Source organism: Athene cunicularia (genome assembly GCF_003259725.1).
Source record: "Athene cunicularia isolate RWA chromosome 27 unlocalized genomic scaffold, athCun1 chr27_part1, whole genome shotgun sequence".
In the NCBI taxonomy this organism is placed as follows: domain Eukaryota; kingdom Metazoa; phylum Chordata; class Aves; order Strigiformes; family Strigidae; genus Athene; species Athene cunicularia.
Window position 1 is genome coordinate 1 of NW_020799138.1, and position 14,374 is coordinate 14,374.

Sequence of the window (14,374 nt, forward strand, 5' to 3'; positions counted from 1 at the left end):
TTTTGCTTTTCTGTAGTACAGAAATCAGCGGGTTTTTTCCTTTTCCAAAATATTCCATTTTGGGTTTTTTCAGCACCTCTCCACAACATAAAAACTGGTGCTTTTTTGTTTTGTGCATGAAAATGGTGGTTTTCTGCTCTCCAGCTGCACAAATCCAGGCAGATTTGGTTTTCAGAGGAGCCCTAAACTGAACCGTTTTTCCCCAAAAAAACTGTGTTTTTTCCTCCCATTGCAGACCCAGGATCAGGGGGGTTGGGGTATTTTTGTGCCGTGGTAGTGACTCCTGCTCTGCCTGCAGGACCCTGTAGGGGTCAGGCCCAATTTGAAGGAAATCGGCCCCAGAATGGGATGGGAAAAGGAAAAAGAAGGGAGAGCAGGCAGCTTCTGAAAGTGCTTTTATATCTTCAATAGAGATATTTTAGGGGGTGAGGCCAGAGGGGAGATGAAATCCCTTCTATGACCAGGGTTTCTTTGCATTTTACCAATCTTAAAAGACATTTACACTTATGTATCTATTTATACACATATATTGATTTAGGATATATCTATATTATCTATTTCCACTTACAGAATATCTATCTAGACATACATATTTGCACACACACATATCTATTTACACTTACATAGAGTATCTATTTAGACTTAGCTGTTTACACTTACATCTATTTAGACTTAGATATCTATTTAGACTTACATATAATCTCTATTTAGATCACGTATAAGCTACCAACAGCTCTGAAAGTCCCTGGAAATGCACCCCTCAGATACAAACCTCCTTCTCTCAGGCGCACTGTCACAGGTTCTTGTCACGTCAAAGGGACTGCAGGAGCCATAGCCAAGAGTACAAAGAGTAAACCAATCACTTATTAGTCATTACACATAAATAACACTTGGGATTGAAATTTCACAGGGCTTGGTGCCATTATGCTTTCACCTGCTGTGAAATCTGAACAGTTGCTACTGGACTGGCATTCATCAGTCTGGTGGGGAACTGTCAGCTCCTGCTATTGCCCTTGATGTGGCAAGTCACCAAGCGGCCATCAGCCTCCCTTGAGCTTTTTCCTTTGGGGATGGAATTAATTTCTGGTAGTTGAGAGAAAACTGCATCTGTCTGTGCTTAGACTAGCAGCCTGAAAGCACATTTCACACCTCTCAGCTCCTTGCCACCTCACCGGTCTGGCACCATGTGTCATGCCTCTACAGCATCAAACCGAGACCTCAGATCAGAGCACAGAACTGAACGCTGGGTGGCACAGGAGAAAGTTTTTGTCATGATCTTGACCACCTGCATTGCCCAGCACCAGAAGTCACAAGGCAGGTGGTGGGTGGCCACAATGCACAGATGTGTCTCAGCCAGCCGCCCCGCTGGCCGTCATCCCTCTGACGCTGTGCTGGCGTAGCACATGCTGCTGGAGACCCTGGCTGCAGGGTTCCATTTGTAGCCACAGAGCAGGCTCGGAGCCGGGCCACCCGCTGAAAAAGCAAGGGCACGTACTGCTCCCTGCTCCTGCTCGGTCCATCCTGCACGATCCTGGAGCTGGGGGATGGTTTGCTCCCACCTGCTTTCCAGTCTGGGGCTTGATCCACCTTGTCATCCGGCTTCTGGTGGCGGCACTGGTGACTCCTCGGTCACACACGGCTCTGCAGTCGCTGGGGGCCCCTTGGTGCCCTCCTGGGGCCACGCAAAGCTAGCTGTGCTCTTCCTCCTTGCCCTCTTGGATCTCTGGGTACCCTGTCATTTTGCTTGTTGTGCCATTTTACTTTTCTACTCCTTCATCCTTACTCTCTTCCAGAGCAAATACAGTCCTTGAGGAGTAAGAGTAATAATAATAGTGTTAGGAGAGATACGCGCTGCAGCCCTCAGTCTCAGGAAGACATCCTTTTGCTTCACGCAGTAAGAACAGAGTCGCCATAGGGTTCCCAGAACTACTTCTGATAATTATTTTTGTCACAGCAGGCATTGCAGAAAACCACCACATGGTTTGCAAGCCCTTCCATAATACATTTAGAGCATGAAGATTCTGCTTAGCATTGAGACTGGTCTACAGACAAGTCTTGGGAGGCCACAATTAAATCTTCTCTGTAGCTATAGGAGTAGTCCAGAACTGGGAAAACTGAAAATAGCTTAGAACCATCCTCCAGAATAAACAGCAGCACAGAATACTACTGCCTTATGTGTCTGACAGCTGCATGACATGTGCGGAAAAAGCAGATACAGGGTACTTTTGCTCATTGTTTCTGTGTCTATTAGAAACGCACTCTGAGCTGACTGACTCACAGGAATGCTCGAAATACAAGGTGGATGTAAATTTATTTTATACTAATTTTGGCTGTTCTGAAGAGTGGGGAGAGTCATCATCCATCAAGTCTTCATGCTGTCATCTGAATATCCCATACTAATACATTTAATAAATGAAAATACAGATTTCAGCACATATATAATGTTGAAATTCACGTTGAAAATAAACAAGAAAAACAACAAGTAAATCCTACCTGTTTAAAAAAATACCACTTTCTAGTTCCACACTGTAGGCAGGAGATCAAAAGATAGAAGTAGCAATTTATGCAAGCTGAGCCATCCCCAGCTTGGATATATCACTTCACCTCTTTTTTCTAGTCATCAAGGCATGTGTTGCCAATCAATATGGCCACGACCCCTTTTAAATTTGACCAAATTCTGTCCATGTAACAGGAGTGCTCTGCTAGTGATAAGCACCCAGTATGCTGAGTAACAGAACACTGCATTTTACAAAACAGCAAGTTCTGATTATGCTTGCTCATCACCAACTGGAAAAAAAAGACCTCTTTCACAGACTGAGATGGGACAGCAAAACAGCTTAATAGTAATGAAATTTTTCTGAAGTGTAGAACTGCAGGAAATCTCAGATAGTCGAAGTCTAGTTCTCACCATTTCATGATGATTAGTAAGGCAAACAGCAGTCTCAGTTATGCAAGATCTGTTTTAAAACCATAAAAGCATATTTCTCTCTTGTTCAAGGCCAGTCACTTAGAAAAAGCTGTACAACTCTTTAAAGACATACTGAATAGCAAAATACCAACACCTCTGTATAAATATTCACTAACATCTTTTTGGTCCCTTCTACAGATAAGGTTGCCATCTTCCAGTGATGATCTTCTAAAATAATTAATTCAACAATTCAAAGTAAATCACCATTACTACCAGAGGCAATTTGAGAGAATGCTTCATTAGGCTCCAAACCATGAAAGCCCTCTCTCAGCTGCACATTTAACATGCTACAGATCTGAGCTGCTTTTTCTTTCAGTATCTTAATGTATTTATGTTAAAACTGAGTTCTACCCTGCAATAAATTGCATAATCCCATAAATGTCAAATCTACAAAATTGAGACTCATACATAAAAGAAGGCAAATGTAACCAAAAAAAAAAAAAAGAGCAACATCAAAGACCCAAACATTCATTAGTAAAACTCTGAGATGTGTACATACTATTGTCCACTCCTGTAATGACAGAGCATTATCTAGTGCTTTGCTTATGTTTACTTACAATGAGTCTCCAAGGTAAAATTTCATGAATTTGAGGTATGAGACATACCATTAAGTTGAGATTACAAGTTCTCTTCACGGTGAGTGGTGATACGGTCATTAAAATTCAACATGTGATCCCCCTGATCGAGTGCTTGGGTCTAATTTTGGGCAGGATAAACAATCCTTGTGTTTACGAGAGCTTGTGTGAGTCAAATGACACAAATGGCTATTGCAAACCGTAAAGTAAAGGAAGCCTTTAATGACAATGAACGAGATTCTCAGGCCACGGAGCTGGCATGCCACAACCACTGAGAAAGAAGGATGCGTGGCACTAGGCTGCACAGGAATGCCACCTTCCAACGGACTGAGAGAGAACTGGACTATGGCTGAGCAGCATCAAAGTTTCTTCCTGTGTTCTGCTGTTCTACACATGAGGAATGGTCCAAGATCTGAGCTGCACAAAATTGTGTTTCATCTGGTTTTACATCCTTTTTGGCTTGATCTCTGAATATTTCACTCTGCAGCCAAGGACCTGGTCCCTGCTTCATGAAAAAGCATATGCTTTATGGAAGACAATGTAGATTTGCAACAAGCATGCTGATAAATGTCTTTAGGGCAGCTAGCTCTTTGACATAACGGTCCTTACTGCCCCTCAAAATGCTATTATGCTACCTAAGTTGGATCTGTACAGAACAATGATACAAAAAAGATCGTTCTTCCTGAAAGGGGCAAAACAAAATTATGAATTTACTGTAAGACTTACTGTAAGACTCTTTCGGGTCACCAGTCTTGAATTTTATCAGCCAACAACTCCTGTTGCTTCTGCTCTTAAGAGAGGCAATCAGAGTTCATTTTTCAAAGTTTGGCAGGAAAATTATCTTCCAGTTTCATCTCTAGAGCGCACATACTTTGAGGGTTCTTCTGTAACTTTAGATCACTGGTAGACTGAGTCAAAGCCTCGTCATTTATTTGTAAGGCTTTCAGCTGTATCCTGTCATCACTGTCTTCACTGTTAGAGATAGGATGTATTTCTTGAATGTTCAAGAGATCTCCCATACTGCAAGTCTCCTCTGTGTTACTGGAACTCATTCTCAGGGCTCTTCTTGGAAGGTCTTCCTTTCTCAAGTTAATCTTCTGAAGTTTAAAAGGGAGCTTGTTTTTCTCTCCTGCAGTATCAATACAGTCAAGCGAACAAACCTGTTCTCTTCTGGTTTTGTTATTATTGCCAGGACTATTCAAAGGAGAAGATAGGGACAGGTTTTCTTCTTGCTCTTTAACACTGTAAGGAGGAGTAGGGACTTCAAATGTAGCATGAAACTGAGAATAATCGACACGGAAAAAGCCATCTTCTAGGGACATTACTGGGAGGAATCTGTGACCCCAAAGAACTTCATCTTCTGTATATGAGGTCCTAGCTTGACACGTCATTCCTACAGAAACAGAGACAAGAGCGTGACGTTCTAATGTGAGCGAGTAGACTGGCATACGAAACAAAAAATACAGCATAAGACTGACAGATATAAATCCATGATAGCCCATAAGCTAACAAATTTATAGATTATAAAATGGAGTGATTCTTCCTAGTCAATCTCTTGACAGGCAATGGAGCACCTCTAATTGTTCGAATAGATTTTTATGTAAATATTGGATTAAATACTGCAGACTCACACCAAGCAAGCAACTTCTGATAGAAGTAAAATATTAAATTAAGACAGTATTAGCTCACTAGCAAGAACAATCTTGTAGTTTGTATGCAATACCATTTCTTGGAAGTCACCTTGGGAGAAAGGAACGTTGCTTGGCAGAGGCTTACAGAATTCTCTGGCAAAGATTGGGTGTGGGGGTAGCAAAGCTAAATGAAAAATTTAATTCTCTTTCTATAGGCTAGACTACTTTTTCTCCAGATACGTCAAGACAAAAGCTGTGCAGAGAGCTTGCAGTTGTCTTCCATGCTAAGACATAGGTAGCACTGTAAAGCTTGTAACAGAATTTGTTCCACTTAGTGCAAACATACATCACTGACAGAATTTATATGTGTGAAGTGACAGCTAAAAATGTGTTCTAACCAAGCCAACAAATGTGTTACAATCTCAGCACAACAGTGCTGATTAGAATTAATACAAATATCCCAGGTGAGTAGAGCTTTAAGACCTCCTGTCATAGTACTCTTCAGAGGCAGAATTAGCAGTCAGTAAGCCCAAATTCTGATTTGCTTTCTGATTACTGCTACATTAGTTCTCAGACAAGTGTAAAGTGTTTCACTTGGGATACCCAATTAGGTAATTGCATGAAATGTGGTTATGAACACGTGCTTATGTAAGATATATGGTTCATTTGCAGGATGAAAAAAAGGCTTCTATGGGGATCTAGACTGATGCACTTGACACGAAAGAACGTTTTGTCCCGATGGATTGTGTGTTTAGGGCTCAGTGCAGGACATGGATAGTATGTGGTCAGTTCCATTTCCTGTCCAGCACGAGATGATTGCACTTGGCTGTGCAAAAAGGACATTACTGTCTCTAAGACAGGAACCAGGCAATCAGTAATTTTGTTGAAAGGATGAAAATACTCCTTGATTAATCAAGGTTTAACAAATCCTCAAAAGAAGGGAGAGGAAGATCAGAGTATCAATGAACCTACTGAACGATTTGGACTTAAACAGTACACATGGATCCTTGATGCAGATCTTTTTACGTAACTGCAGTGCGTTGTCACAGCATTCATAAAAGAATTAAGTCCCCAAAAGACAAGGCCACAAAGTGAGCTGTTGTCTAGACAACGCCATATCAAAATTAAAAAAAAAAAAAAATAAAATAAAAAAACAAATCCCAGCTTACGTTTGCTGATAACCATGTGTTGCTACAATCTCTGTGACTATGCAGTCTGTATTTGTACTGTAAAACTGGGTTTCTTATTTTGGATTCAATTTAAGGTAGGTAGGTTGAAAGTCATTTTGCAGCGCCGGCAACTTTTAAAGTTCAATGTTCTTCCAGAGAGCTGGTCCTTAAAACAGGAGTCTCACAAAGGTGTCATACTCTTCTACATGCCATACTCAAAGAGTGGCGGCATGCATTTCTTCCTGGACGTATTGGTCACTTTGGGCATCAGTAACACAGAGCCCTGTGGGGAAAGGAGGTCTCCTCTTAACTGGTAAAGGCCACTGAAGCTCTGTAGCATATGGCAGGATATTCTGGACCATCCCCAATTAGCATCCCAAAAGGATTAACACCTGCCTCGCTAAAAATATCAGTACTGAAAACAAAGATTAAAAATTAGAGCATGCATATTATTATTAATCTTACCAGTAGTCTCAACAATTCCTTCAAGGATGACAACTATTTCAAATTGCTCGCTTCTTAGTGATCTTTGTGACAGACAAAAAAACGGGCTCTTTGAATTAATTTCATGACAGATGGTTAATGGGGAAACTAAAAACAGCTGGTCAGCTCCAGTTCCAAATCCAACATCCAGTTCACACTGGTCTAGCGGCAGAAATTCTCCCTCCGGTGTCTGTCGGGACTAAAGATTAGAAGATGATTTAGCAATCACTGTGTGAGGCAAAACATGAATTCAATTCAATGAAATTTCAGCCTCCCTCTTTCATGACATTATCATCTATGTGTTTGGTCTGGGGTCTTCATAATGGTGATAAAAGTAATGCTAAACACTGTAAGACTACTACACATGACCAATTTTGACTTTTCTTATCATGCCACTAGATCTCATCATCATCTACAAACTTTACTAGGATATAGATATATATTTTGACAAAAACATCAGGTACCAAACTACATGCCTTATAATGGACGTTCACCACAAACATCTGTGTCAAAAGTTCCCATTAATGAGACCAAAATCTACAAGCCAGGCGCATATCAATCCATTGCCCGAATTCACATTTCATTATTTTTATACATTACCAATTTTTGTTTGGGAGATACTGTGATGTACTAACTCAAAGGTAAGCATCATAGTAAGCGTACAGTACAGCTGGTGACATTTCCATAAAACCATCTGAATCAATATTAACAATGCTATCATCCCTTACCAGTCTGCATGTATCACCTAGTGTATGTTGATCTTAATAATGAACTTATGATCACTGTTAAACTAAGTGCCTCATTTTTATTCATGTCATTACACAGGTCCATTAAAAATAACTTCCCCCTGCCCCATAGTGTTCCCCCCAAATCTTCCTGGTACTTAGAGTATAACTAAAAATTACATCAGTTGGCCAGGCAGCTCCTCAGCTGATTGCTTTAAAAGTCTCTGGTGGAAATTGCCCATTAAAATTAGAAGCTTTGCAGAGCCTATTTAAAATCCTTTCTGCTTATTACCTGATTAGAAAGCACTTAACTCTTTAAGAAGATGACTACAGTTATAAATTATAGACTACTCCATAGTTACTAAATAGCTTTAAATGTGTTACATTGGTACTGACAATGTATTGGTTCCATTGCTTGGAAACGCCATCCATTATTCCCGAGAGCAAGCCAAAGCTAGCAGTTTTGCCACTGACTTAGATCTGATCGGTATTCTTTTAAGAAAGTTTCTCTCTTTAAAAAAAATTCCCTAAGCAACAAGCATACCTTCAGATTGTCTCTCCACCTGTATCTTAAAAACGCTGCATTTTTAATTGCCTGGTATTTACTGGCGATTACATAACCAGTTGGGTAGCTGGTAGAGCACAGCTCCTTATTAAATACAACTGATTATTTCATTTATGTGCTATGTGTCTGGTTTTTTGCTGAGGAAAAAAAAATTCTTCCTATCTAAATAACCAAGTTCTCCCTCACTCAAAAGTCAGTTTCTCCACTCACAATGAGGACAGGGAAAGTATCAGCTGATTGCTTGTAAAAGCATTCTTATGGATTATTTGTGCTTTGAAAGGTTAAAGGCAGTACTGTAATATAAAAGCTATCAAAACCACTACTATGTATCAATTGTGACCGTCTCTTTTATATGCAAAGGTGTAATAAAACTACCGCAAAAACATTCTTTCTCTTCTCCAAGAGGGAACTTGCTGAACTAAGCTGCAGGCTACACCACTGCTTTTGTTGCCTGGCTACTCTTCTTTCAGCAGGTGCACAAACTGGTTGGCAACATATTATCTCTGCTTCAAGGTAACAAGGCTCAACATGAGCTAGCTCTATGAACCAATGTCTAAAACATCACATTTCCCCAAAGTTTTATCAAATACAATTACCTAGACAAAGATGTGTATATTTGCACAAACTGCTGCCTGAATGACTTAAGAACTGTTTCATCTACAAACCATTTTTCTTTGTGGAAGAGTCTTCGATCAAATCCACTCAATAGTAAACAAATCCAGCGAGGATGATTAGAGGTAACAGATCTGGGAGAAAGCAAAAGGTTGTGTTTGAGGTATTCAGTATCTTACATACAGGACTGCTTTATTCAGGGCATGGAGAATTTTTAAAAGAAACTTATTTGTTAAATAAAAAGAAATTAACCTGAATTAAGATAGCTTAGCAGCCCTATAATATGTTAAGACTCCTAGACAGGGACCTTTGTTGCATATATATACAGCTTTACTCAAAGAATCACAAAACAAAGCAGAGGACTATAAACTATCAACAGTAAGTTTGGAAGGAACACTTGTGATTCTTTATTTTGACCACCTGTGTAACACAAAACCAAATGTACTCCACAGATTAATACATGCTTGAACAAGGGCACAATTACTTAGAAGTGCCCCATTTCAAATGTGGCCAGAGATGGAGAATCCAAAAGTCGAGCTGAGTTCTTCCAAAGGTTAACTGCCTCACAGCTAAGGAAAAAAAAACACTCCTCCTATTACTGGATTTTTCCACCTTTAACTTTTTGCCACTGGATCTTTGTCTTGTTTCTTATTACTAGGCAGAATTCCATTGCATCATTGCTTAGTCGGTTTTCGTGTCTGACCAAACATTTTATGCCCTTCAAGTATTTGCTCCTATCCTTTTCATTCTCGCTGCTTCTCTAAACCCTGTTGTTTATGCACATCCTTCTTTAACTGGACACAATGCAGTTTTATTATTAACCTGCTTTCAGTTTACTTGTTTAGAGAACTCACATAATTATGTTTGGATACCCAGGTGGACTAATTAAGCACTGGAGCAGAAAATGCAGGATGCAAAAGATAGATGACCACCAAGCTTAATACTGCAGTACATTGTAGAGAAACTCAGAATCTAAAAAAATGCTAAACTGGTACGTACTTGGGAATCTAGATGCTAAACTGGTACATTCTAATTTGCCATTAAGTGCTACTGTATTTTCAGTTCTGGTATTCGAGAGGAAAAACCCTGATCGCACCTACCTACGCTTATGCCCCACCCTTAGACTTGCAAGAACGTTTATTATATATTACATTACTGAAATAATATGAACTTGTTACTTTAATACCACTGTTAATGAATTGTATGGTTTTTGCTAGTGACACTATACCTGGAGCTGTAGTTTAGATATTTCCCAGGATGACTGCTACTTTTTAATATAGTCCAGTTGCTCCAAACTGTAAATAAGACCTGACTGAGCTGGGCTCGTTCAGACGGGAGAAGAGAGAGCATAAAGGCGGATCTAATAGCAACCTTCCAAAACCTAAGAGGAAGGTATTCAAGAAGATGGAGCCAGGCTCTTCATAGCAGTGCATAGCGGGACCAAGAGAGACAACAGGCAAGTTGAAACTACAGAAGTTCAGGCTTGATTGAAGAAACATTTTTCCATCATGAGGACAGTTAGGCAGTAGAAGATCTTTCCCAGCAAGGATGTGCAGCCTTTGTCCTTCAAGGTTTCCAAAACCAGACTGGAAACAGCCCAGAGCAATCTGGTCTGACCTCCTAACTCACCACACTTTGAGCAAGAGGTTGGACTACAAATCTTTCAAGGTGCCTTCCAATGTGAATGATTCTATGATATTAAAAATTGTATCATTTGCACCTTCTGCACATCAATGAGATCACAATATAATGGATCTTCTTACTTACTTGCAATGCCTGTCATCTGCCATTTGTGAACTATTACAATCGTTTGCTTTCAGCTTATTCAAAGCTGTTAATTAGTACGGCTCAAAGAACAGGTGCCTGCTGGTCACAGCCCCAAGAGCACTGGCTCTATGGCTACTATGCTTCACAACTGTCTTTTCAAAACTAGCACATGTTGAAAACAGGCTACGACAATTTTACATTTCTCAGCTTTCCGAATCTAAACATCCTATGCTACTAGCTGAAATACTTTACATACCACCTTACACACCAACACTATTATGTTTATCAGTGATATCTCTAGTCCCATCAAGAGCAGATCAAAATAGGTATCGAAACTAAGTTTTAACAAACCAATACTGATCACCAGGTGGTGGATGCTGGTTACTGCCTCTATCACCAGATCACTCAGCCATACTAGTGACGTATGAATTAACAGGCAGAAAAATACAGTTCACTGTGACGCTGAAAAGGCCAGGACCTTTCCACATTTCACTAACTACACTTTTTCAGCAGCTAGTTCTGACCAGCTTCTTTCTCTTTACTGCCTCAGAAGCCTGCTTATTCCTATTTCTAGAGGACTGAATTAGAAAGACGGGTTCTGGAAACGTTTTTGCTGAAACATGGACACTTAGTCCTGTAACTGTTTTCCAAACTCTCCACAACTCAGTCCAAAAAGGGCCCCAGACTTTTCCATTACATCAGTATGCCATGCTGCTGGGCAGTCCCCTGGACCAAAAAAAGAAGCCAGCACAGTGTGGTGGTACCACTGTAATCTACCAAATATCCTAGGGCATATATCACGCTTCCAGTAAATGTCATTCAGACAGACTCAGATTGGTGTGCTTTCATTACAAAAGTAAATCCTCAGCGTTCCATTGGTCCGACCAAAACACTATGTTCACTACTAAATGTGTCCTATCTCAAGTACAAAAGGGTGATAAGACATATTTCTTCACGTTCTTTCACTGTGACACAAGTAAAAAAAAAAATCTAGCTATGTGATTGGCTGCAGAAGCGTAGCAAGATCAGCTGTCAACAGCACTGCAGACAGTGGAAAGAGCACAAATCACAACTCGGCAGAACTCACTGAAGATCAACGGTAAGCAAGTTTCAGCACATTCACCAGAAGTTTACAGGACACAAAAAGCTACTTCAAAGCAGCTGATGTAAACTCACACACTCCAGAAAGGCCTCTATGACTGCTGGAATGGTGTGTCCAGTTCAAGGGGCACCTCAACAAACCAAGGAGGATTTACAGAAAGACACAGGAAGTAATACCCTGCCTTGTAATGAGGAGGCAGCTAGTACACTTTCACTTCTACACTTCCCTGTGTCCATAACTTATATTTGCCAAAGGTCACAAACTTATAACTTATATTTGCCAAAGGTCACAAAGCAGCTTGAAGACAAGTCATGAGCGTGATGACCGTTGGAAGGAAAGCAACTATTATTCACTGATTCACTATCTTGTCTATGAAACAGCTATCATAAGATGAATCAGTCAAGCAGGTCCATCAAATATTCTTATGTTTTCTGTTCCAATCATCTGCATACCAGCATTGTGTAGCAATAAGTTTATCAGCAGAAAGTGCACCAGCTTGTGTGTTCCATGTTTTATTTCAGAAGTTTGTAACAAATCACCGTCACTAAAAACACACAACTGTGACACTGCTTTTATTCCACTTTGACTTGCATTCCATCTTGGATGATGGACAGAATTAAATACCTCAGCGGAGGCTTTCTGCTCATTTTTAATAGTTAGAGATCAACAAAAATCATGGTTTAGCTGGCTTTTCGATTCCTACCAAAATTGGTCCATTGTAAATCCTGACAGCTTGTTCTCATATATACATCCTACTTCTTTTTGAATCTTAGAAGATTCTCCATTTGAAATGGTATTCTGAGACAAGAAAAATTAACAGCTCAGTCAACTGTTCTGCACAGAAGGAAACCAACCTTTCACATTTACCACTGTCCCATCACCTACTGTATCATGCTTGTTTCTCCAGATTACTAAAATGGTCAAACAGTTGCTTCAAAGAGAGGATTACTGTAGAGAATATAGAACATTTAAAACATTCAAATGTGATATTCTCAAATTAACATTGTCACTGGGATCCAGGTTCCAATGCTCACCATCAAGCATGCTCCCATGACAAGACATAGCTGCTATGAGCTGCTACATTGCTTCATCTCGGCATGCCACACACAGTGTTTTCCTTCCAGTGTACTCATGCCTGATCTTCCAGAATTCTGTGCCCAACAAACTCTACTGTCTCCTGATGATTTCTTTACTTTTTTTTTGTTATGGCCTCCTTTGAATTCCAGTTTTCTTGCATTCTGAATTACACTGACCATTGCCAGTGATTAATAAATCACTTGTGACAGTGAAAGGGTCTTTCTACTGAAGGACCTGCACAATCCCTCTAAAATGCTGGGAGGCCACTGCCTGGAACCATGGGGTAAGGAACTGCAAGTATAAGCTCTCCAGGTTTCCCTGAAGGGAAGAGGAGGTCGAGGTTGATCTTTGTCCTAATTTAACGTCACTACAAATCAATTTCTTATTCCCAGCTGAGACCTGTTAAGGGATATGCCTTAGTATCCCTCCCTGTAGTTATCCTGTATGTATCCTGACACATTCATCCTAACCAAACTGGCCTCCTGTCAGCCTCACAATCCACTGGAATGCCCCTGGGAGGTCTCTCATGAGACCATCTTTTCCACTACGCCTGCTTCGCTTTTTCGTGGTTCCTACTATTGACAGCCGCAAATTTTTCCAAAGTCTGTCATACTGCCCCGGCTGCATCATCTTGCCCATGCACCAAGGGACAGGGCAGCTGCCTCTGAGGCAGGGCAGAACCCACCAGCAGGCAGCAGCAGGGGCTGCATAGGGGAAGCCCCATGCTACCCATACTATGGGCACATGGTTGCACTTGGCCTGTGCCCTGCTCGCATCACCCACTGCAACCCAGGTGCCCCATCCCACCAGCTGTTGCACCAGGCCTCACCTTGATCAGTTTGCAGCGGATCTGGGCAGACACCATATGGCTGTTACGGAGGTTGCCGACACGGAACATGAGGCAGAGCTTGCCATCCCGCTGCGAGACAACTGCAGCATGGCTGAACATGAGGGTCTCAGCTCGCTTCTTGGGCTGGGACATCTTGATGAACATGCAGCCAATGAGGAACGCATCAACGATGGAGCCCAGCAGTGACTGGAAAAGGAAGAGCACGATGCCCTCTGGGCAGCGCTCGGTAATGTAGCGGTGCCCGTAGCCAATGGTGGCCTCGGTCTCTATGAAGAAGAGGAAGGCAGAAGGAAAGTTGTACACGTTGGCCACACACGGACTGTAGGTGTCATCATGCGCCCGGTGCAGGTCACCTCGCAGGTAGGCGATGCCCCACCACATCGAGGCCATGACCAGCCAAGCGACCGTGTAGGTCAGCAGGAAGATGAGCAGGTTCCAGCGCCACTTGAGGTCCACCAGCGTGGTGAAGAGGTCAGACAGGTAGCGGCTGCTCTCACCACCCAGGTTCCCGTGTTGCACGTTGCAGCGCCCATTCTTGTCCACAAAGCGCTGCCGCTCTCTGCGGGTGCCGCTGCGAGCCGGGCCCACCGCCTGGTACTCGTCCCCAAACTTCCTGCGCACAGTTGACATGCTGCCGGCTGCCAGGCCCTCTGCGAGCACGGTGAGGACGCGGCGGCCCCTCGCCGCGGGCGCGAAGCAGCAGTCAAGCGCGGCGCCGGCCCCCGGGAAGGACGGCACCCTGACGCCCGCCACCAGTGCCGTCCGCTCGCCGGCAGCGCGGGGAAGATCCGGCAGAGCAGCCAGAGGAGACCGAGAACGAGGCGCCGGCCCCGCGCAGCCGGCGGGTGAG

The 14,374-nt window shown here is 42.1% G+C and overlaps 1 protein-coding gene across 5 annotated transcripts in view; it reads right to left on the bottom strand.

Annotated features, from left to right (window-relative positions):
* Nucleotides 1–842: 842 nt before the first annotated feature.
* The window catches only part of LOC113489253 (G protein-activated inward rectifier potassium channel 1-like), a 13,827-nt gene continuing 295 nt past the window's right edge, over nucleotides 843–14,374 (bottom strand). For 2 of the 5 annotated variants that reach the window (XM_026864863.1, XM_026864864.1), the window contains exons 2-4: nucleotides 13,504–14,374; nucleotides 6,809–7,025; nucleotides 843–4,936 (exon numbers count right to left, since the gene is read on the bottom strand). The exon at nucleotides 13,504–14,374 ends at the window's right edge or, in 1 of these variants, runs on beyond it. In XM_026864863.1, coding sequence (XP_026720664.1) covers nucleotides 4,362–4,936; nucleotides 6,809–7,025; nucleotides 13,504–14,154 — 1,443 coding nt within the window. In that variant the 5' untranslated portion in view covers nucleotides 14,155–14,374 and the 3' untranslated portion in view covers nucleotides 843–4,361. Of the gene's footprint in view, nucleotides 4,937–6,808; nucleotides 7,026–8,712; nucleotides 8,863–13,503 lie in introns of those variants that run through there. The other 3 variants (XR_003400017.1, XR_003400018.1, XM_026864865.1) reach the window with 3 other exon arrangements.